The sequence below is a fragment of the Panthera leo genome, chromosome B4 (genome assembly GCF_018350215.1).
Source record: "Panthera leo isolate Ple1 chromosome B4, P.leo_Ple1_pat1.1, whole genome shotgun sequence".
NCBI classification, from domain to species: Eukaryota; Metazoa; Chordata; class Mammalia; order Carnivora; family Felidae; genus Panthera; species Panthera leo.
The window spans coordinates 117,143,302-117,166,004 of record NC_056685.1 but is presented as its reverse complement, the minus strand read 5'-3'; the positions used below and the strand labels follow the sequence as shown (position 1 = coordinate 117,166,004).

At 36.7% G+C, this 22,703-nt stretch overlaps 1 protein-coding gene and 1 pseudogene across 4 annotated transcripts in view; both read right to left on the bottom strand.

The window, feature by feature from the left end:
* CFAP54 (cilia and flagella associated protein 54) overlaps positions 1 to 22,703 on the bottom strand; it is a 288,803-nt gene that overhangs the window by 130,894 nt on the left and 135,206 nt on the right. For all 4 annotated transcript variants that reach the window (XM_042947439.1, XM_042947441.1, XM_042947440.1 and 1 more), the window contains 7 exons: positions 20,956 to 21,186; positions 18,961 to 19,103; positions 16,785 to 16,966; positions 15,015 to 15,242; positions 4,298 to 4,521; positions 4,064 to 4,199; positions 462 to 570 (listed from right to left, as the gene is read on the bottom strand). In XM_042947439.1, coding sequence (XP_042803373.1) covers positions 462 to 570; positions 4,064 to 4,199; positions 4,298 to 4,521; positions 15,015 to 15,242; positions 16,785 to 16,966; positions 18,961 to 19,103; positions 20,956 to 21,186 — 1,253 coding nt within the window. The remainder of the gene's footprint in view (positions 1 to 461; positions 571 to 4,063; positions 4,200 to 4,297; positions 4,522 to 15,014; positions 15,243 to 16,784; positions 16,967 to 18,960; positions 19,104 to 20,955; positions 21,187 to 22,703) is intronic.
* On the bottom strand, positions 11,606 to 12,008 carry LOC122224963 (annotated as a pseudogene).

Sequence of the window (22,703 nt, the reverse complement as noted above, 5' to 3'; positions counted from 1 at the left end):
GTCCCCTCGTCTTCTCATGTGTTCTAGCGAAAAGACTTACAACTTGACCAGGATATAGCCAACAGAACAATCTATATTGATTATGGGAGTTATTACGGAAGTCAAGGCACAGCTTGAAAGAAAATAGTAAAAGGTCAATTTGAAAAGTTCCCAAGTGAGATAAAAACAGGGGAAATGTGCAAAACAGTTTTTTCCATGCTTATTTTTCAAATAATTTTCCTTTCCCCTTCTCTCCTTTCCCTTCTTCAACTTACAGATTAAACTAATCAAAACATATGTTTTAATTCCCCTTATATGACATTTATAACAACAGAAGATGGTAAATATTAAATGGGTTATTTTCAGTCCAATAAACCTGTGAAAGAGAATTGGAAAACATTTTAATTATGGAGGATCTGACATGCAGAACACAACAGCAAACCTTGGTTTAAAAAAAAGCTTCAAACTAAAATGGTTCCAACCTGAATAGATAAGCTTTTTAAAGAAATCTGTGCAGCTTCCTGTATCTTTCTCTTCACTTGTTGGAGGATTAATCTTGAGCTGCTTCCCAATGAAATTTCGGCAGGTTATCTTAAAAAAGGAAAACAAATATTACTTAGACAGGTATCTATAGCTAAAAAGTTAGCTTACTTATTTTTCAGTTGTCAAAAAAAAAAGTACAAAAGGATGCTACAAATAAAAACTAGCAGAGTAGCATTTGATCATGAGAACCTTCAGGGAAAAAAGCTGCTACATACCGCTTTATATTTCTTTTGTACAGCACAGCTGGAAGAGCTTTAGGCAAATTATGTAGAGAAATTAAAATACGATTTTCTGATATTCTATAAATCCACAAGTCTAAATATATCTTCCATTATGCAAGTTAGAACATATCTAAAATATAGGCTGCTTTTCCAGTGGCTGAGTTTTTCACCCTACCCATAATTAATGCAATTTAAACTTCCCTGGTGAAGTTTTTCAGAACTAACTTCCTCTGTAATATTTTAAAAATTTATTTTCTAACAGATACTTAAGTCCTAAAATTGTAAAATATCTGAAACCAGAAAAACTTTAGACAAAAAGAAATTCTTTTAAAAGGCCTAAGAACCTCTTCTCCCTGTTTCTCCATTCCTACTCCTTGAACTAACCTATTTCTCAAAATACAGACCTCCTTGAATCTCAGTCTGATGTAGATGCTGTAGGTGTGTGTACATCTCAGTCTGATGTAGATTGCCCCTTGTAGGTGTGTGTACAATGAGACATAAACAGTCTAATAAAATGCAGATTCCTTCCCATGGCCTATTAAGGCCCTATTTGACCTAGTCCTTCCCCTCTCCCAGCTTCATTAAATAAATATTATGTGTCAGTCACTACTCTAAGCTCAAGGATAATACAGTGAACAAAGTAAACCAAAGTTCCTACTTTATGGAACTTATTCTAGAGGAAGTAGAAATCCAATAAACAAAACAGAGAAGTACATTATAGAGTACATTGAAGACTTATAAACACTGTAGACAGAAATAGAGCAAACAGGTACATAAATTTATACTGGATAAATTTATCTCATACAGAATATCTCATAATTTCTTCATCTCATACAGAAAGTGACGTTTAGCAAGGACTAGAGAAAGGTGAGTAAAAATCAGTGTGGATATTGGAGGGGGGGGAGCAATGTTCCAAGCAGGGGAGCAGCAAACGCAAGAATACCAAGACAGGAACGTCTTAAAGAACAAAGCACTTCCCTGAATCCTGCAGGGGAGTAATAAGAGATGAGTCACTGAAATCACAGGGGGATATGTGGAACATTAAGGCTATGATAAAGATGTTCACTTTATCTCTGAATCAGATGGGAAGCTGCTATAGGGTGTAAAAAGAAGGAATGGCATGATCTGATTTAGGGTTTTAAAAGGTCATTCTACCTGCTGCATTGAGAATAGACTAGGCCGGAGGCAGGGGTTCAGGGAAGTTGGAAGCAAGAATACTGATTAGGAAGTCATTGCATGAATCCAAGCAAATATAACAGTGGCTTCTCTATCAGAGAAGGAGTGATAGAGGCAGTGAGAAGTGGTCAGGTTCTGAACACATTTTGAAGGTAGAAGATTTGATAACCAATTTGAAGTGAGGTATGAAAGCAAGAGAAGAGTCCAGGGTATCTCTAAGGTGTTTTGCCTGAACAACTAGGAGGACAGTGCTGTCACCAAATGAAGTGTGGAACACTTGTCAGAATAGGTTTGTTTGAGGTATACTAAACTTCAGAAGTTTATTAAACTTCCAAAAGATGACATTGATTAGGTAATATGATGGTTTTTTGGTGGGTCAACTTGGTTAAGCTGAACTATGAGAACAAAGGGAGGGAAGTATCCATTTTGTAGCATACACACACGTCACCCCAGCTATTCAGACACTAATATAGCTGCCACTATGAAGGGATTTTGCCGGTACTAATTAAAGTCTCTAATAAATTTGCTTTAAGCTAAAGAGATTATCTTCAGTGGGCCTGACCTCAGCAGGTGAGTCCTTGATGTGCTGGAGGTCTCCCGACTCCAATCTCCAAACAGCATGCAGGTCCACAACTGCTTTCTCCTCACTGCATCATCCCTCACAACTGCCTAAGGATAAGAGCTTCTGGCTATACCTGTAGGGTTCCTTCCTCCTCATGATCCTGACTGTCCACCTTACAATTGTGGACTTGTCTGGCCAGCCCCCACAATCACAGAAACCAATTCCTTATAATAAATCTTGATAGATGACAGATAGAAAAATAGATAGACAGATAGATAATAGATCTTACTAGTTCTGCTTCTCTGACTGAACCCTGACAGGTACAGGCAATTACGTGTCAACACAGTATTCAGGAGAAAGCTCTAGACTGGAGCTGTAATTTCAAGACTCATTATCATAAAGATGGTACTTAGAGCCACAGACTGTATTAGCTCCCCAAAGGAGAGTATGAGACACTGGGGAGAAGAGGAAGAAGCAAAGCCCCCCTCCTTTTACCCTCTCCCGCATCTGCTCCATTGCAGTCATCCAGTCCTTCTTTCTGTCCTACCTCAGGGCCTTTGCCCTTGTCCTAACCTTGGGCTGGAACTCTCTTTCTTTTGTATGACTGGCTATTTCTCATCAGATGTTACCATCTCCAAGAGGCCTTCCAGATCACCCTTGCTGAAGTTTCCACCTCCCACCCCACCTATCTCACTGACCGATTTTATTCTCTTCAGAAAATTGATAATGATCATAAATCTTTTTACATATCTGTTTACATGTTTATTATCTGGCCTTACCTCTACCCCCCAAAATTAAACTCCATAAAGCAAGAACTTAGACTGTATTCTCATTGCATGAAACATGCAGGGATCAAGAATATGCAAGGGCCATGAGGAATCTCTGTGAGAAGAAGAAAATGGAGTCCCCATTGTGTGATTGCAACACCACAAGCACACAGACTGGTTTGTGAGGCAGGGACTGGATTTCAGCCCTCACATTTACTGGGGGCCCTTGGGCAGGACACAGTTTGTAAAACTGTATGCAGTGGCTCTGGTATTAGATAGTTGATACACATTTATTAAATTAATAAATGAAAGAATCTACTTCCCTTTCCTCTACCTAACTCAAAGCTGCACCATGACTTTCACGGACCTTAGACAGTTTTGCCTTCATGAGTCCACACCTCCACCAAAAATATCAAAAATTATATTTTATGACTATGTTGGCATAAATACAAGTGTATTAATAGTAAAAATCAAGACATTTTCTTTGACCTAAAAGTTACTCTTTGTCTTCATATTTAAAAAATTAAAACATGTAGTGGGCCTCTGAAAGTATTGTGGCTCTAGACATTGTCCCCTCTGTGTCTAACAAATATATCAGCTCTGATCTGAATATAAGTTTCCTATGGACAAGGACTTAATTTTTGTTTACCCTGTATCTGGAAAATACTGACACATAGCAGGCTTTTGATAATGTTTGTTGCTATGAATGATAAATGCCTCCGTGAAAATAATACTTATCTGATCCCTGAATCTTTGTATTTAATGTGTACACTCATTAGAAGTCACAACTGCATGAATAACAGAGCCAAACTCACCTTCTCTTCATATTCAGCTTCATATCTTGCACAAGGTTGTTGGGTAACATCTGGCCCATTGAACTTGGATATTCTTAGAAGAAGCTGGCGCTGTGCATATACCAGGAGCGGTGTCACTTGCTCTGTGTATCTCTCACTAGACAGGGGTAGAAATACATTGAAAGGAGACATTCATTAAAATACATTTAAAAACTAACGCTTGTCACTTTCATTTGCCCTTACAGTGATACTTACTGTGAAATTGTATTGAACTGGATGGCAAGTGATACTAGTGTCTCCCATTTTTCCACTTGATATAAAACCTCCAGAGACTTTAACACAAAGTCGTGGATCCATTTCAAATCAACCACATTTACATCATCTAACGGATCCTCAAAATTAAGGCTAGAACCACCATGATCATTTTTAATATTTCCATAGCAGCTTGGAACACTGAACTCTCCTTTTTCTTCAATAACCTGCAAGCAGCACATGGAAAAATAATTGTGTATTTTCAGATTTTACTACACACTTTTTCCGGAAACCAAATGTGATAAAAATATAACATAGAAAAGAACTGAAGACAGACAAATTGAAATGTTTTTATTATGCAAATCCAAGCTATTCAACAGAACTTTCTATGATGATGGAAATGTGCTGTCTGTGTTGTTTCATACAGTAGCCACTAAGCATGTGTGGATACTGGAGCTATTGAAAAATGACTATTGCAGCTGGATTTTTAATTTTACTTAATCTTAATTAAGTTTAAATTTAAATAGCCACATACAGTCTAGTCATTACCACATTAGATAGCACAGACTGAGGTCTATACTTCCTGGTACACAGTCACTATCTATGTAAGTAAGGATATTAAACCAATAAGATTAAGTTTTGAGGAAGAACAGGTTTGAGTATATACAAATAATTAAGTTTCCATAATACATTGGTTACATTCATCAGTTTGCAGCATAATATGTCCAATTTCCCAGTGCAAAGGTCAAACCTACGGAGAAGGAAACGTAGAAAACACAGTTTTTGCCTAAGTTAAAGAGATACCATGTAACTAATATATTAATTTCCCATGAGTCCCTGATGCATTTGTGTATACCCCTAGAAATTCTTGAGACAAACAAAACCCCTTAAATCCACCTATAAGCCAGGTTGCAGCCCAACAAATAGTTGGGTAACGCAAGACCAGCCCCTCTTAAGCTGGTGTTACCATTAAGCATAATCCATGCATAGGGAAAGTAAGGTATCAACAAAAGTAGAGGAAACATCTCTAACAAGATTCATGGTCCTTGAAGTTGGAAGCAACCTAGGGAGTCATCTGGCTGTGCACTGCAATATGTATACCTCAAGTCAGGCTGTGTAGGTGTAAATAATAGTTGTGTCACATGTGACCTATGTGAATTTCCTTCTTAGCATGGTCCCTGCACATGGGACATACTCAATAGGAGGTAGTTTCCATTTTATTGATGTTATGAGCTCCATCCCTCTAATCCACTGATTCTACAGTAAGACTTGCAGCAGCAAAGAGCTGCATAAAGAGCTATCTCCATTTCCTTTACCTCAGGGTTCCAAGTGGAGGCACTCTTGGCCTTTACTCAATCCTCTTGGTAAGTGTGGAAGAACTCAAGCCTGTCCCACTCAACTTTTCCCAGGTGGCTGCTCTATCAGAACCTGCCTGCCTATGGGATGACACATTCTTCCTTTAGACATGGGTAAATTTCCTGGGCCAGGCTGAAATAACTTTCCCTGGGCCATCCCCAAAGAAGAGGGGTATCTGCTATCAGTTAGTCATGCCTAGATCTACATGGTAAGTTTACTCCTGGGATAAGGGATAAGGAAGACCTCTGTGGTTTCTATATATTCCAATATAGTCTTTATCAACAACAAAGCTGATATTGTACCTCCAATCCTCAAGAGGGAAAAAAATATTATCTATTTACTTCCTAATTTTGGTAACATTACCTAACAACATTGAGAAATAAACAGGAATGGCATTTGGGGGTCAAAATAGCATATGGAAAGTGAAGTTTCTGGCATGGTAAAGACAAGTCATTTAGTTCTGAAGATTAAGTATGGGCCATGTGTAATTTTTAAAAACTTTTTCTTAAAAAAAATTTCTAACACTTACTAACTATAATAATATAATCCCACCTAACAAAGGATATTAACAAAAAAATCCTCCAAAATGTTACTGAATAATTACTGCTCACATTTTCTTCAGATCTTATAAATTTTTTGATTGCCTTAGTTTGAAATGGGATCCATTTCAAATGGATAAGGTCCAAACATTGCAATTATTTATGTCTTTTAAGGCTTTTTTTTAACCTGTGGGCTCCATTTCCTCTTTTTATACTTCAATTTTTTGATGAAGAAGCCAGGTTGTTTGCCCTGTAGAGTTCCCATAGTCTGGATTTTACTGATGCATCCCCACAGTTTCATTCTAAATGTTTCTCTGCCCCCTGGATTTGGTTAGATTTAATTGCTTGGTTAGATTTAAATGCTTGCTCAGATTTATTGTTTTCCAACAAGTGTACTTCACAGGTATGCTTCATCCTCCCATGAATTCATAAAGAATTGCAAAATCCTTATATGAATTTCAACATTTTTTCTTCATTTCTTACCTGAAAATTCTATAAAGAAAAATTTCTCTTCATCAACTATCAACTATTTGGTATGGTTCATATATGAAAGGTAATCAGCCTTTTTTATTCACCAAGGAGTCCTGTTTCTTTTGGTGGGAAACAGTTTTTAAAGAACACATCTGGGTGCTGAGATTTGTCACTTCTTTTTTGAGTCCTTTGAATTGCTTTGGCACCTTTGTAAAATATTGACCATATGTATGAGTCTATTTTTAAGATTCTCTATTTATTCCATTGATATGTTTCTCTCTTTATGCCAATATCATGCTCTCCTAATTGCTACAGCATTGATAAGCCTTGAAGTCAGGTAATGAGTTCTCAAATTTGTTCTTGTTATTTATTTTCTTTAAATTTTTATTCACTTATTTTGAGAGAGAGAGAAAGAGCACACATGCATGCACGTGGAAGGGCAGAGAGAGGGAGAAAGAGAGAGAGAGAGAGAGGAGGGAGAGAGAGAGAGAGAGAGACAGAGAGAGAGAGAGAGAGAGAATATCCTAATCAGGCTCCACACTGTCAGCACAGAGCCCAACGTGGGGCTCAAACTCACAAACCTTGAGATCATGACCCGAGCAAAAACCAAGAGTAGGATGTTTAACTGACTGAGCCATCCAGGCACCCCTAAATTTGTTATTTTTAAAGATTTTCTTGGCCATTCACTTTTCTTTGCATTTGCTTATAAATTTTAAAATGAACTGTCAATTTGCACCCCCCAAAAAAATGTCTGTTGGAATTTTCATTGGGATTTTACTGAATCGATAGACCAAATTGGAAGTAAATGATATCCTAGCAGTATTAAGTCTTTTCGTTCATGAACATGACACATCTCTGTGTATATTTAGGTCTTCTTTTATTTTTTTTTTGCAGTGTTTTATAATTTTCAGTGTAAAAATCTTACACAAATTTCATTAGATATATTCTTAGATATTTGATATTTTGAATGGTATTTTTAAAATTTCATTTCCTAGTTGCTTTCTACTCATACAAAGAAATACAATTTATTTTTATTATACTGACTTTATGGGCTGTTATTTTATTAGTTCTAGTAGTTGCTTTTTAGAGGCCTGAAGAGTTGGAATTTTCTATATAAAAATTCATAGTGTTCCTTTCTAATCTGCATGTCTTTTGTTTCTTTATCTGCCCTATTGCATTTGTCAGGATATCTGGCATGATATTGAACAAAAGTGGTATGAGCAGACGTCCTTACTTTTTCCCAGTCTTTGAGGGAAACACACAATAATTTCACCATTAAGTATGATGTTAACAGTAGATACTAATTTTTATCAGGTATTCTTAGTTTCCTGAGAGTCTCTAACATCAGTGACATTGTTTTTGTTTTGCTTCCAACTGTATTAGTCTCTTATTATTCTTTTGATAATCTCTTCCAGAGTTAACTACTTCTGTTTTGAGGTAATAAAATGTATAATGATCCACTTCACATTTAGTGCTCTATGTATATGGTCTTTTCCTTTATTTCAACTTAGAATTAAGACTTATAATTCTTGTTTTTTGTTTTTTGTTTTCATTTATCAGTCCCAAAAGTAGTTTTCCCTGTAGAAGTTATCTGAACATAGTCTTATGCTTTCTAGTAGTAGTCTACAGCCAGGCTCTATCTTTCTAAGAACACTAGGAGACACTTAGTTTATTTTTTTTTCAATATATGAAGTTTATTGTCAAATTGGTTTCCATACAACACCCAGTGCTCATCCCAAGAGGTGCCCTCCTCAATACCCATCACCCCTCTCCCCTCCCCCCCACCCCCCCATCAACCCTCAGTTTGTTCTCAGTTTTTAAGAGTCTCTTATGCTTTGGCTCTCTTCCACTCTAACCTCTTTTATTTTTCCTTCCCCATGGGTTTCTGTTAAGTTTCTCAGGATCCACATAAGAGTGAAACCATATGGTACCTGTCTTTCTCTGTATGGCTTATTTCACTTAGCATAACACTCTCCAGTTCCATCCATGTTGCTACAAAGGGCCATATTTCATTCTTTCTCATTGCCACATAGTACTCCATTGTGTATATAAACCACAATTTCTTTATCCATTCATCAGGTGATGGACATTTAGGCTCTTTCCATAATTTGGCTATTGTTGAGAGTGCTGCTATAAACATTGGGGTACAAGTGCCCCTATGCATCAGTACTCCTGTATCCCTTGGGTAAATTCCTAGCAGTGCTATTGCTGGGTCATAGGGTAGATCTATTTTTAATTTTTTGAGGAACCTCCACACTGTTTTCCAGAGTGGCTGCACCAATTTGCATTCCCACCAACAGTGCAAGAGGGTTCCCGTTTCTCCACATCCTCTCCAGCATCTATAGTCTCCTGATTCATTCATTTTGGCCACTCTGACTGGCGTGAGGGGATATCCGAGTGTGGTTTTGATTTGTATTTCCCTGATGAGGAGTGACGTTGAGCATCTTTTCATGTGCCTCTTGGCCATCCAGATGTCTTCTTTAGAGAAGTGTCTATTCATGTTTTCTGCCCATTTCTTCACTGGGTTATTTGTTTTTCGGGTGTCGAGTTTGGTGAGCTCTTTATAGATTTTGGATACTAGCCCTTTGTCCGATATGTCATTTGCAAATATCTTTTCCTATCCCGTTGGTTGCCTTTTAGTCTTGTTGGTTGTTTCCTTTGCAGTGCAGAAGCTTTTTATCTTCATAAGGTCCCAGTAGTTCATTTTTGCTTTTAATTCCCTTGCCTTTGGGGATGTGTCAAGTAAGAAATTGCTATGGCTGAGGTCAGAGAGGTCTTTTCCTGCTTTCTCCTCTAGGGTTTGGATGGTTTCCTGTCTCACATTCAGTTCCTTTATCCATTTTGAGTTTATTTTTGTGAATGGTGTGAGCAAGTGGTCTAGTTTCAATCTTCTGCATGTTGCTGTCCAGTTCTCTCAGCACCATTTGTTAAAGAGACTGTCTTTTTTCCATTGGATATTCTTTCCTGCTTTGTCAAAGACTAGTTGGCCATACGTTTGTGGGTCTAGTTCTGGGGTTTCTATTCTATTCCATTGGTCTATGTGTCTGTTTTTGTGCCAATACCATGCTGTCTTGATGATGACAGCTTTGTAGTAGAGGCTAAAGTCCGGGATTGTGATGCCTCCTGCTTTGGTCTTCTTCTTCAAAATTACTTTGGCTATTCGGGGCCTTTTGTGGTTCCATATGAATTTTAGGATTGCTTGTTCTAGTTTCGAGAAGAATGCTGGTGCAATTTTGATTGGGATTGCATTGAATGTGTAGATAGCTTTGGGTAGTATTGACATTTTGACAATATTTATTCTTCCAATCCATGAGCAGGGAATGTCTTTCCATTTCTTTATATCTTCTTCAATTACCTTCATAAGCTTTCTATAGTTTTCAGCATACAAATCTTTTACATCTTTGGTTAGATTTATTCCTAGGTATTTTATGCTTCTTGGTGCAATTGTGAATGGGATCAGTTTCTTTATTTGTCTTTCTGTTGCTTCATTATTAGTGTATAAGAATGCAACTGATTTCTGGACATTGATTTTGTATCCTGCAACTTTGCTAAATTCATGTATCAGTTCTAGCAGACTTCTGGTGGAGTCTATCGGATTTTCCATGTATAATATCATGTCATCTGCAAAAAGTGAAAGCTTAACTTCATCTTGGCCAACTTTGATGCCTTTGACTTCCTTTTGTTGTCTGATTGCTGATGCTAGAACTTCCAACACTATGTTAAACAACAGCGGTGAGAGTGGACATCCCTGTCGTGTTCCTGATCTCAGGGAAAAAGCTCTCAGTTTTTCCCCATTGAGGATGATGTTGGCTGTGGGCTTTTCATAAATGGCTTTTATGATCTTTAAGTATGTTCCTTCTATCCCGACTTTCTCGAGGGTTTTTAATAAGAAAGTTGCTGAATTTTGTCAAAGGCCTTTTCTGCATCGATTGACAGGATCATATGGTTCTTATCTTTTCTTTTATTAATGTGATGTATCACGTTGATCGATTTGCGAATGTTGAACCAGCCCTGCATCCCAGGAATGAATCCCACTTGATCATGGTGAATAATCCTTTTTATATGCTGTTGAATTCGATTTGCTAGTATCTTATTGAGAATTTTTGCATCCATATTCATCAGGAATATTGGCCTGTAGTTCTCTTTTTTTACTGGGTCTCTGTCTGGTTTAGGAATCAAAGTAATACTGGCTTCAAAGAATGAGTCTGGAAGTTTTCCTTCCCTTTCTATTTTTTGGAATAGCTTGAGAAGGATAGGTACTATCTCTGCTTTAAACGTCTGGTAGAACTCCCCTGGGAAGCCATCTGGTCCTGGACTCTTATTTGTTGGGAGATTTTTGATGACTGATTCAATTTCTTCACTGGTTATGGGTCTGTTCAAGCTTTCTATTTCCTCCTGATTGAGTTTTGGAAGCGTGTGGGTGTTTAGGAATTTGTCCATTTCTTCCAGGTTGTCCAGTTTGTTGGCATATAATTTTTCATAGTATTCCCTGATAATTGCTTGTATCTCTAAGGGATTGGTTGTAATAATTCCATTTTCATTCATGATTTTATCTATTTGGGTCTATTTTTTCAAAAAACCAACTCTTGGTTTCGTTGATCTGCTCTACAGTGTTTTTAGATTCTATATTGCTTATTTCTTCTCTGATCTTTATTATTTCTCTTCTTCTGCTGGATTTAGGCTGAGAAGACACTTCGTTTAAACACACATTAAGTAAGAGATATTCTCTCAAGTAAGTTTAAATGCATTTTGTTTTTAGGCAACCTACATGATATGTTTTTTTCTTTAAGAAAAATGACCCCACTCCAAATAAATCAACATCAAAATAAATGAAGAGATCAAGATGACATCACCCAATTGTTTAAGTCCTGGTGTTGTGTGGATGGGTGAAAAGCAGCAGCCAGTTATGATGATGGATGATGGATCCAAAGTAATTGCCATCTTGTTAACATTTTTTCATTTCTAAACCATCCTTAAAGAAAATCATATATGGGGTCACATCATCCTCACGGTAGCCCAGCAGAGCAACCTTGCCATCTGGATTCATGTTTTCACCAGTAAGGAACCAGTAGTTTTTGAAATTAGCGAAGATGTGTTTGATTTGTCTGCAGCCTCTGTTATAAAAGGTTTTACACTTTCCAGTCTCTGTTCTTCAAGTTTGCCTTACACTGATTTCCTATTATCTACGATGTATTTTTTGTAGGCTTTGTTTGCGAAGCTTCTTTTCTGCTAAGTAATGGTTCCTGACAATATCAATGTCAACGATTACTGTGTTTTCAGGACCTTCACCTTGGGGGCCTTCAGCAGAGTACATTTCCATCAATGATACCTTCTGTCCTACTGACCATCTTCCCCTTCACCTCCAGGCACAGCCCATTCGCAACCTCCTGAATCCTGTAGATGTCAGAGAATATGTCATCATGGCTGATGAGGTCTGGCTCATGATGGTGAGCAGAGAAAGAGGACAGCATCCCTGGCTTAGCAGGAACCCAGAGTTCAGAAAAAGAGCAGTGCAGCTGGAGCAGCACTCAAGGGGAGGGGGCTGGTGATAAAAGCAATATCAAATTTTGTAAATGCTTTTGCTGTATCCATTTCAATAGCCATATAATTTGTCTCCTTTATCCTATTAATGTGGTGAATCACCTTGATTGATCTTTAAATGTTAACCTTACATTTCTGGGATAAACCTACTTGATCATCATTTGTATAACTGTACATATTATATACCTCATTTGCATATTTTATATATTATTGGGATTGATCTGATAATATTTAATTAAGGATTTTTGTGTCTATGTTCATGGGTGATGTGGTTCATTCATTTCTTTTTGAAATACCTGTCAGTGTTAAGCTGGCTTTGTCGCTAAAAAAAATTTGCTATATGATTTATTATTTTGTCCTTATATGTTTGCTAGAATTCTACAGCAAAATATTCTGTGCATGGAGTTTTCTTTATCTCAAAGTTCCTAATTATAAATTGTTTGTTTAATATATTTAGGGCAATTCAATTTTTCTATTGCTTCTTGTATCAGATTTGTTAAGTTCTGCTTTCCAATAAACATGTTCATTTTATCTAAGTTATCAAATCCATTAGTAAAAGTGGATAATAATATTCTCTCATTTTTCTTTTAATATCTATAGGATCTGTAGTTATATCCCTCTTTCATCACTCTTGTCAGTAATTTATGCTTTTCTTTCCTTTTGTTCTTCACTTTTGTTCTTCAATTTAATCCTAGGATTCTGCCAATTTTAATACTCTTTTCAAAGGATCAATTTATTAACTTTATTAATTTTGTTTTGTTTTATATCTAATTTATTTCTGCTCTTATCTTTTCATTTCTTATTTCATTTGTCTTTTTTACTTACTTTGGATTTAATTTGCTCTTATTTTTCAAGCTCCTATAAGTGCACACTTAGATAACTGATGTTATATCTTTCTCCTTTTCTATTAAACGGCTAAAGTTATTAAGTTCCCTCTAAGCACCAGTTTATTTGCATCCCACAAAATTTGATACGTTACCATCAGTTTGAAATATTTTTAAATTTCTCTTTTGTTTTTTTCTTTGACCCAGGGATTATGTAGAACTGTGTGGTTTAATTTCCAGATACTTAGGAGAGTTTTCTTCCTAATTTTTATTAATCTATTCATAAGGTAATGGTCAGAGAACATACTCTTTTAAGATTTTAGCCTTTTAAACTTTAATATGACTTAGTTTTTTACTCTGCATATGATCCACCTTGGTAAGCACACCACGTGCACTTATGCTCTGTTTCCAATCCACCTACATGTGGGTTGCACTTCAATTCTTACACTAACTACCTACCCAGAACTGAGGTCAGACTCCCTACATTTACAGAATCAGTCCTCCACAAAACTGTCCTTACTTCAGATGTTAGCCACAAGTCTCAGGATGCCTGCACTTCTGACTAACAAGCTATAAATTTAGGGGTTTCCATAACCCCCTCGGGTTCAATAATTGGCTAGCACTCACTTAAAACACTATACTTGGGATTACAGTTTTATTATAAAAGATACAACTCAGGAACAGCCAAATGAAAGAGGTACCCAGACTGGAAGAGTCCCGGATAAGGAGCTTCCATGCCCTGTCCCCATGGAGTCAGGCTACAAGTGCCTAATACATCAACGCTTTCACCAACCTGGAAGCTCTTCAAGTATACTTTTAATATCTGTTATTAGGAACATATACATTTATGATTAGTGTGTCTTCCTAATTAATTGAGCCTCTTCTCATTATGAAATGTCTCTCATTATCTGTCAAAATACTCCTTGATTTAAAGGTTATTCTCTCTAATATTATGAAGTCTTACCAGTTTTTTTATACTTACTGCATTCACGGTAATATCTCTTTCCACTGTCTTATTTTCAATCGATTTCTTTACATTCAGAGTACTTCTCCTGTGGTCAACTATACATGTCTTTGTTTTTATCCAACAATCTCTGCCTTTTGACTAGGGTGTTTAAACCACTTACATTTAATATAGTTATTGATATAATTGGGTTAGATTTATTATTTTCTACTTGCTTTCTGTTTGGCCCACATATTTTTGTTCCTCTGTCTCTTTTTTGCTGCCTTCTTTAATTAATTGACCACTGTTTAGTCTTTCATTTCACTGCAATTGATTTTTAGCTATATCTCTTTATCTCTTTTTTGGTAGTTACTCTAAGGATTATTAAATGCATCCTTAACTTATCACCTTCTACATAGAGTTAATATTGTACCACTTTATATTTATATAAAATGTAAACAAAAATGACAGTTTAACTTTATTTACTCTCAGTCTTTCGTGCTATTGTTTTCATATATTTTACACCTGGAATTTTATAAACTCCATGATTCAATGTGCTTTTATGTTTATTAATTTTCAATGTGTTTAGGTTATATTAGGTGTCCATTTTTTCCATTTCATTTTCATGCTTTAAACCACAGGGTGTAGATTTTAAATTGCTGCAAATTCTATGAGATCTGGCATAATAGAACAAGGAAAGATAAAGCAGTAAAGTAAAGAGAAACTGACAAGCTATTTGATCTCACTTGGAGGCTTTTTCTCTGACAAAAAAAGTTGCTATGAGGATTAAATGCATTACAGCTTATGCAGAAGTTGAAGCTCAGTAAGTGTCACTTTCTCTTTCCTTTAAAAAATTGAAATTTCAGGCTAAGATATTTGTAATTAACATCAGTATATGCTGTGCATTGTGAACAAAATAATGAGAAGCAAATGAATTATAGAAAAGCCAAGTAAGAACGCAAGGAAAACATTAACTTCCATTTATTCCAAGCTGCATGGTAAAAATTATTTGAGTACAATAAAAATAATTACCCAAATACCCTTACCTTAATAGAATTGGTATTTTGCAGTTCTATTAACATGTCAATAAGTAATTCTGCTCCCAAATAGAATGGCAAAACACAGGTACAGAGGAAACCATCCTGGCTAACAGGAAATGTTTTATACAGATCCACTGCTTGTTTAAGAAGTATCTGTAGCTCCTGAGTAAAGTTCCAAAAGGTCCTACAGCTATTCTGAAGCAGAGTCCAATAGCCTCCACGATGAGCAAGAACCTAAGACAAACACAACATTCAAAAGATCCCAAAGTTTCAAAAGTTAGAGATCTCTGAACAACTTCATCTTTCTGCAAAAATAATGTCAATAATAAAAATAACACCATTTGTTATGTGTCATTTACATCATTATCTCAGTTAATTCTATCAATAGCTCCTATGAAATAAGTATATACTAGTATTCTACTTAATTTAGAGATAAGGAAACAGAGGCATGGAGCTAACTTGACCAAGGTCATGATCTGCTAAGTGGTCAGCTAGGATTTGCACACCAGGAGTCTGACTCCAACAGTCCCATTGTTCTGGGCTCTGGGAATGTGGCAGTGAGCAAGAGTAACTGGGTCTGCCCTTGTGCTACTTCAGTTTCTTAGGGGAGGCTGAGACTAGATAAGTAGACAAAAATGTAATTTCAGGGAATAATAAGTATTGTAAAGAAAAATAATGCAGAAATGGGTCAGGATTTGACAAGCATGGGAGGATATGTCCTTTTAGATGGAGTAGTCAGGTTTGCTTAAGGAGGTGACATGAGCAGAGACTTGAATGTTGAGTTGAACAAATCATGTGAAGGTGAGAGTAGGGGTGTTGGGAGGAGGAGAACATTTGAAACCAAGGGAGCAGCAAGTGCAAAGGATGGAGGATGAACCTGAGGGATGAGGAAGGGTCAAGCAAGCTCAATGCTTTCAAGATCACAAAGAGGAGACTGGACTGAACAAACTCAAGATGAACTGAGTTCCAGAAGAGAGCAGGACCCAGACCTTCCAGGACCCTGAAGCTGGTGGAAAGGATAAGATGCAATGCTTGTGGTCAAGGGGGCTGATGTGGGCTTACTTCACATTTTTTAAGAAATCACCCTCTCCACAGACAAAATGGGAACTCAAGTATTCCAGAAAGGATAGATTTCCCCTCAATTCTTGAGAGGTTTGAAGTATATGCTATTCCTGCTATGAGAAAAAGGAAACTAACTTCTTTATGGCTAATGATTCCAATTCTGAATTTAATAATGCATCATTTAATATTTAAGAAAAAAAAGAGAAAAGTATTTGAGAGAAGACACAATTGGCCTGTAGAAGTGAAGCATCAGGGCCAAGAGTAGGGCTTTCCTGTAGCCTAGAAAGAGTGTTTCCTGTGCTAGAGAGAATAAAGGGGTCTATGGTGTTGTAGGCGGCAGCAAGACTCCAGAGAGGAACAACTGGTGTCACCAGAGGCCATGTACCAAATATGGCAAGAAACTGGCACAGGAATATCTGAATATTCATGGAGATTATGTAGACAAGGACAAAGGCTATCTCAGCTCTGAACCAATGGATAAATGATGACTAAAGCAGCTCACCCCTGTCACTGACAACTTGACAACGTGTAAATCCTCAGCACTATGGCAGGCAAACCTCAAAAATGACTGACATGAAACTCAGCAAATTTGGTCTCAAAGTTGAAACTAAAATTATGGATCGTAAGTAAACTAATACAATATATCTTACGTGCCCAAACTGATGCCCTGAGATTCATGTCTATTACATTAGCAAATTAGAAAGACCACCTTACCATTGCTCTCCTGCAATATAAAAAGATTTTCATAAAATGATCCAATAGACCCAAATTTGCTGCTCGATCCTTTTCTTTAGTACTAAGACCTGACTGAGAGTCTGAGTCATAAACTGTTTGTGTCTTTGACACGTTTTCACCACTCATTCTGGAATTAATAAATGTGGAAAATTCCTCAGCATCTACAATACAAAAATAAAGTATAACATTATTGAAAACAGAAAGTTCCAGAAGACATAGGTGATAAACATCAAAGCAGTAATTAAGGTAAGAAATGCTATATAAATTTGGAGGAAGCACAAGATTATCATGGACACAGTGAACCAAGAAAAGTTTCTAGAGAAGGAGGCTCTTAGATTAGGTCTTTAAGGGCAGACATGGTTTAGCTATGCGGGAAGACTATGAGGAAGCACATTCTGGGCAAGGGTGATGGCCAAAGGAACAATGCAGAGGCAGGAGTGTCATGTTTTCTGAGGAGCCAATAACAGGATCCCACGGTTCCTTAATTTTCCCCTATACAGTCCATTCCCAGAACACATGGCAAGTAGCATCCCCTGGAGTTGGGCAGTGCAGCAACCATGTCCACTCCTTATCCTGTGGGTGGGGTATAAAGACACAAATTTCTCCTACTACAAACCTTCTTTTAAAACTCTGCATTAAAGAACAAATCTCAGGACACCTGGGTGGCTCAGTCGGTTAAGCATCCAACTTTTTTTTAATGTTTATTTTTGAGAGAGAGAGAGAGACAGAGACAGAGCATGAGCAGGGTAGGGGCAGAGAAAGACAGAGACACAGAATCTGAAGCAGGTTCCAGGCTCCTAGCTGTCAGCACAGAGCCCAACTTGGTGATCAAACTCACAAACTGCGAGATCATGACCTGAGCTGAAGTCAGATGCTTAACTGACTGAGCCACCCAAGTACCCTGGTTAAGCATCCAACTCTTGATTTGGGGCTCAGGTCATGATTTCACAGTTCATGAGATCAAACCCCACTTCAGACTCTATGCTGACAGCACGGAGTCTGCTTGGGATTCTCTCTCTACCCTTCACTTACTCCCGCATGCTCTCTCTCTCTCAAAGTAAATAAATAAACTTAAAAAAAAGAAGTCTCAATAGTGGAATATTCTATTGTGGATTCCATGGGAGGTCTTAGGCATAAAAACTCAAGGAGCTGTATATTATAATCTACTTATAAAACTCAGACTCTATGTCGAGGGAATTTACTTTCAAATACCTCAATATTCATAGTATAACATGAAGGTACCAGTTAAATCTCATCTATACCCTAGAAGAAATCAGAAAGCATGTCAAGTACCTCAAATATAAATCAACACTCCTGGGGCAGCTACCCAGCATATGAAGTATCTTGATCAGCAATAAGTACATAATACTTAAAATACCATTAGTAAAAATCTACACAAGAAGGTCTGTATTAGCATGAAGATACCAGAAATAAATCTTTATTTATGAAGTGAGTGGTATTCAGGATAGGTGATTGTTTAGGAATAGTGTCATCACTTGCAGCACCCAGATCAAGAGCCCTGTTCATCTGCATTTTTCCACCTCCCAGGGTGAGTCTCCTGTCACCTGGGCAGATGACAATACTGGCTGATCCTGCCATTCAGATGAATAGTATTGCGCTCATCTTGGAGTAAGCTGTCATGGAAGGTGTGAGTCGGAGATCCTAAGGCAAGAGTGGACTCTGCCCTGAGTACAAAATCAGTACTATAAAACAGCTATGTGAGTGTTTCATGCCTGCTTGCATCAGTATGTTTGGTGGAATTTCTCCTGAAATTTACTTCCTCTAAAATATAACACCTGAGAGCAAGACCTCACCTATCTTAACAATCGGAGGCTACCAACATTTAAAAAGAACATTCTATTTGGTGAACAGCCAAATTGGTTTAGGTCAGAACATAACATATATATTTCCAAATACATATTATGAATCCATAAAAATACAGAAAAATTTTTAAAATTGAGCAAATAAGAACCTCCTACAAAATATCACAACTCAGTTAAAACCCCAGGTCATTGGAAAACGATGTGTGCACCCCTGTGTGTCTGTGGGGTGTGTTTGTGTGTGTGTGTGTGTGTGTGTGTGCATGAGTGTGTTGCATCAGTGAATAAAAACCTAGAGGCAATTTGACAGTATATAACATATTTATTTATTTTACCTGATGGTAAGTTGGCCTTTCTTTTTTTAGCTGTATGAAGGAAATCAAGTATTGCTTTATAGTTTTCTAAAGTCAATTTCACTGTTGGTAATACTGTTCCAGAATTATATAGTGAGAACATATTAGGATCACATGATCGGAAACTGCAGGAGGAAAATATCATTAAGAAAAAAAATATATATATATATACATATACATATATATATAATATATAAATAATACATGTATATATATTTATATATACATATATATATGTTATATATATATATAAATATATATATATATATAAAACTGAATTGAATCCATCAAATACAATCTACTTTAATTTTTAAAATATTTGTGAGTTAATGCTCCCCAATTTTGGATCATAACATATTCTGGCACTTAACCAAAGCCAAAAAATTTCCCATTAAATTTTAAAGCTATACAATGTAACTTTGCTCTTAGGGATTTTAACATCAATATCTATTTCCCTGAAAGGGCCCTTGAAAATGGGAATGATGATCTATACTTACTCTAAGGGCTCCAAAATAATAATTTATGTTAAATTAACCTGATTTAAGCAAAACTCAATGAAGATGCTTACTATATAAAGCAATGTGTCCATGATCAATACTATTTTTTTAAAATAAGGTCTACACAGTAAACAATCCTCCACCATACACACATACATACATACAAAAATACATAGATTCATAAATACGGAGTATGTTTTCATGGTTTTAGTAAAATTGAATTTAGCACCAAGTTACTCTGATACAAATTTGGTCATTGTCTAATTGCTATGCTATGAAGTACTCATACCCTCTCTCTCTGCCCCTCCCCCACTGGCTCACATGCTCTCTCTCTCTCTCTCTCTCTCAAATAAATAAATAAACTTAAAAAAATACCCTTTTACAGTCTGTCACAGTCTTTCCTTCTTCCAATCCATTTGGTACGTTGCTGCCAGAGAAATTTTTTTACCATAGCCCTGCGTAAAAATCCTTAATAATCTCCCACTGTATATAAATTGAAGCTCCAATTTAATAGACAGTTAAGACCCTCTATGATCTGGTACTGACCTATTTTTTAAATTGTTTCACACCACTCCCTTTAATTTGCTGTAGATTCTGGTCAGACCACTTGGGGTTCTCATCTTGTGTTTCCTACCTGGGCTCTGACTCACGTTCTTCCAACTACCTGGAATACTTCTTTCTCTGCCTGTCTTGCCTATCCATCATGAACCAGGCCAAGTGGCCCCGCTCCATGCAACCTTTCCTGTCAGTTTCAGGTCAGAGGAAAGCCTCTTTCCCAGGAACAAAGAAGACTTTGTGCATACTTCACCTTCTACCATTATTTGTAATGATTCGTTAACACTTGAGAGCTGCCCGACCAGACTCTACCTTGTGTGTCCTGCTCATCTTTGCATGCCCATTGCATCTGTCTCAGTACTTTGAATCTAACAAGTGCTTAGTAGTACTTTTTGAATGACAGACTCTACTCATCTTTTTAATTATGACATAGTATTACATATTATGTATGCATCTTCTATTTTTATCTTTGTTAACACTTTAGCCAAAGACATTCAAGAACTCAACAGCATCTTGAATTAATAATAGGAAGTTTACATTTATGAGAAAATACTATCTGTGCTTATAGAGGCTTAAAATATACTTCAAAATGAAACAGAGATTCACCTAATAACACCTACTAATAGCTACAGTTATACACTTAATATTAAATTTCTCTTGAAATTATGCTTTCTCCTTTACTGAAAGCTATACTGACAAATATATACAAGCTACAGGCAGATTAGTACTTCCCAAGTGCTTATATCCAGGACTTGTTTAGGAAAGATCCTGAGACAAGAAATTAAATAATATACCAATGATCAGTAAAGAGAGAAGCACTCTGTCAACCTCTGTAAAGTATTATCTACATTGGAGCCCTGAACATACAAATAAAATTCATGTTCACAAGATTAAAAGAGTTTCATTCACTGATATCATTCTATACCTGACCACTGTGTGTGAAGTGCCAAATTTCATCTTCGTTCGTTCCGCTAGTTTCGTTAACAGCAGGGAGAAGTGTGCACTTGCCAGATATAGGTTCATCTGAGCTCTCCAGGGCATCTCCTCAAGAAATAGTTGATGGAACCTCTTCCTTTTCACAAAATTTAATATGATAGGATTCAAGTTCTCCACCAGGGATCGATAGGCAAGTTTTCTAACATCAGTTCTCTTATTTCTGCCAAGGGAGAAACATATTTTGAAATTACACAAACTTCCAGATACTAAATAACGAAGAATGATTCCAATTTGTACAAAATACATCAAGAAGTCATTTGATTGCCCTTATGCAAATTTTTCTGGCTTAGCCATCATTTCCTTAGAGCTAATAATGTGAAATAGGGCAGCAGAGAAGGCACAAAGATAAACAAGAAGGATGAAGACACTACATATTGCCTTCCATTCTTTCTGATGCCGATGTCCTAAGCTCAAACCAAATGGCTTTTCTTTTCCATAACTGAAAGGCTACTGAGATTAGACAATTAAATTATAAGACAATGTTCATATTCATCCCCTAACTTCAATATTAAACAAGAAAATCTCTGTATTGTTCCTTAAGGAAAAAAAAATGGAGCAAAATTTTTTCCACTAGACTACAGCAGAAATAAAATGTCAACCAACTATAAACAAAATGACTTCATAAATCCATATTCAATATGCTCTGGAAAAAACTAATATTTCAAAATGTAGCTAACAGTTCATATCGTAAACATAACATATATTCAATTTTTTAAAATTATTCCTATCAAAATCTCAAAGTAGTCCAACTATTTTTATAGTTGCATAATCGTTTATATGGCATGACTTCAAAGTACTTCTCTATCTGAACATAAGGGTTCAACAAAGGGAAACAAAAGTAATATAAAAACAGGGAGGGGACAAAACAGAAGAGATTCATAAATATGGAGGACAAACTGAGGGTTACTGGAGGGGTGGTGGGAGGGGGGATGGGCTAAATGGGTAAGGGGCACTAAGGAATCTACTCCTGAAATCATTGTTGCACTATATGCTAACTAATTTGGATGTAAATTTTTAAAAATTAAAAAATAAAATTAAATATATTTTAATGTTTATTCATTTTTGAGAGAGAGAGAGAGAGAGCAAGTGGGGTGGGAGCAGAGAAAGAGGGAGACACAGAATCCGAAGCAAGCTCCAGGCTCCAAGCTGTCAGCACACAGTCCAACACGGGGCTCGAACTCGCAAGCTGTATATCATGACCTGAGCCCAAGTCGGATGTCTAACCTACTGAGCCACCCAGGCGCCCCTCTTTTTTTTAATGTTGACAACATTGCTGCCCCAGTGATCAGTGCCATTCTATCTGATTTATACTGAAGAAAGGGAAAAAATTCTCAGTTGGTAAGTGAAAGTGTCTTGTTCAGTTTAATAGATGTTGTGCCTGAATCTGACACAACACACACACATGCACACACACATGAAAAAAAAAAAGAAGCTGGATGGAAGGAAGGAAGGTAGGTAGATATGTTGCTGCACCAGAGGCACAGACATTTTCATGGAGAAAGGAAGGAAGGAAACAATCTTTTAACAGGTAGTATTTACATTATCATTCAGTGCTAAATATTTTGTATTTTGTTAATGATTTCCTTTTAATCTAAGGGTGGTTTTTTTTGAGCTTCTTGTGTTGTTTGGATGTCTTAGTGATATTATTTGGTTTCCAAACAAATGGGAATGTTTTAA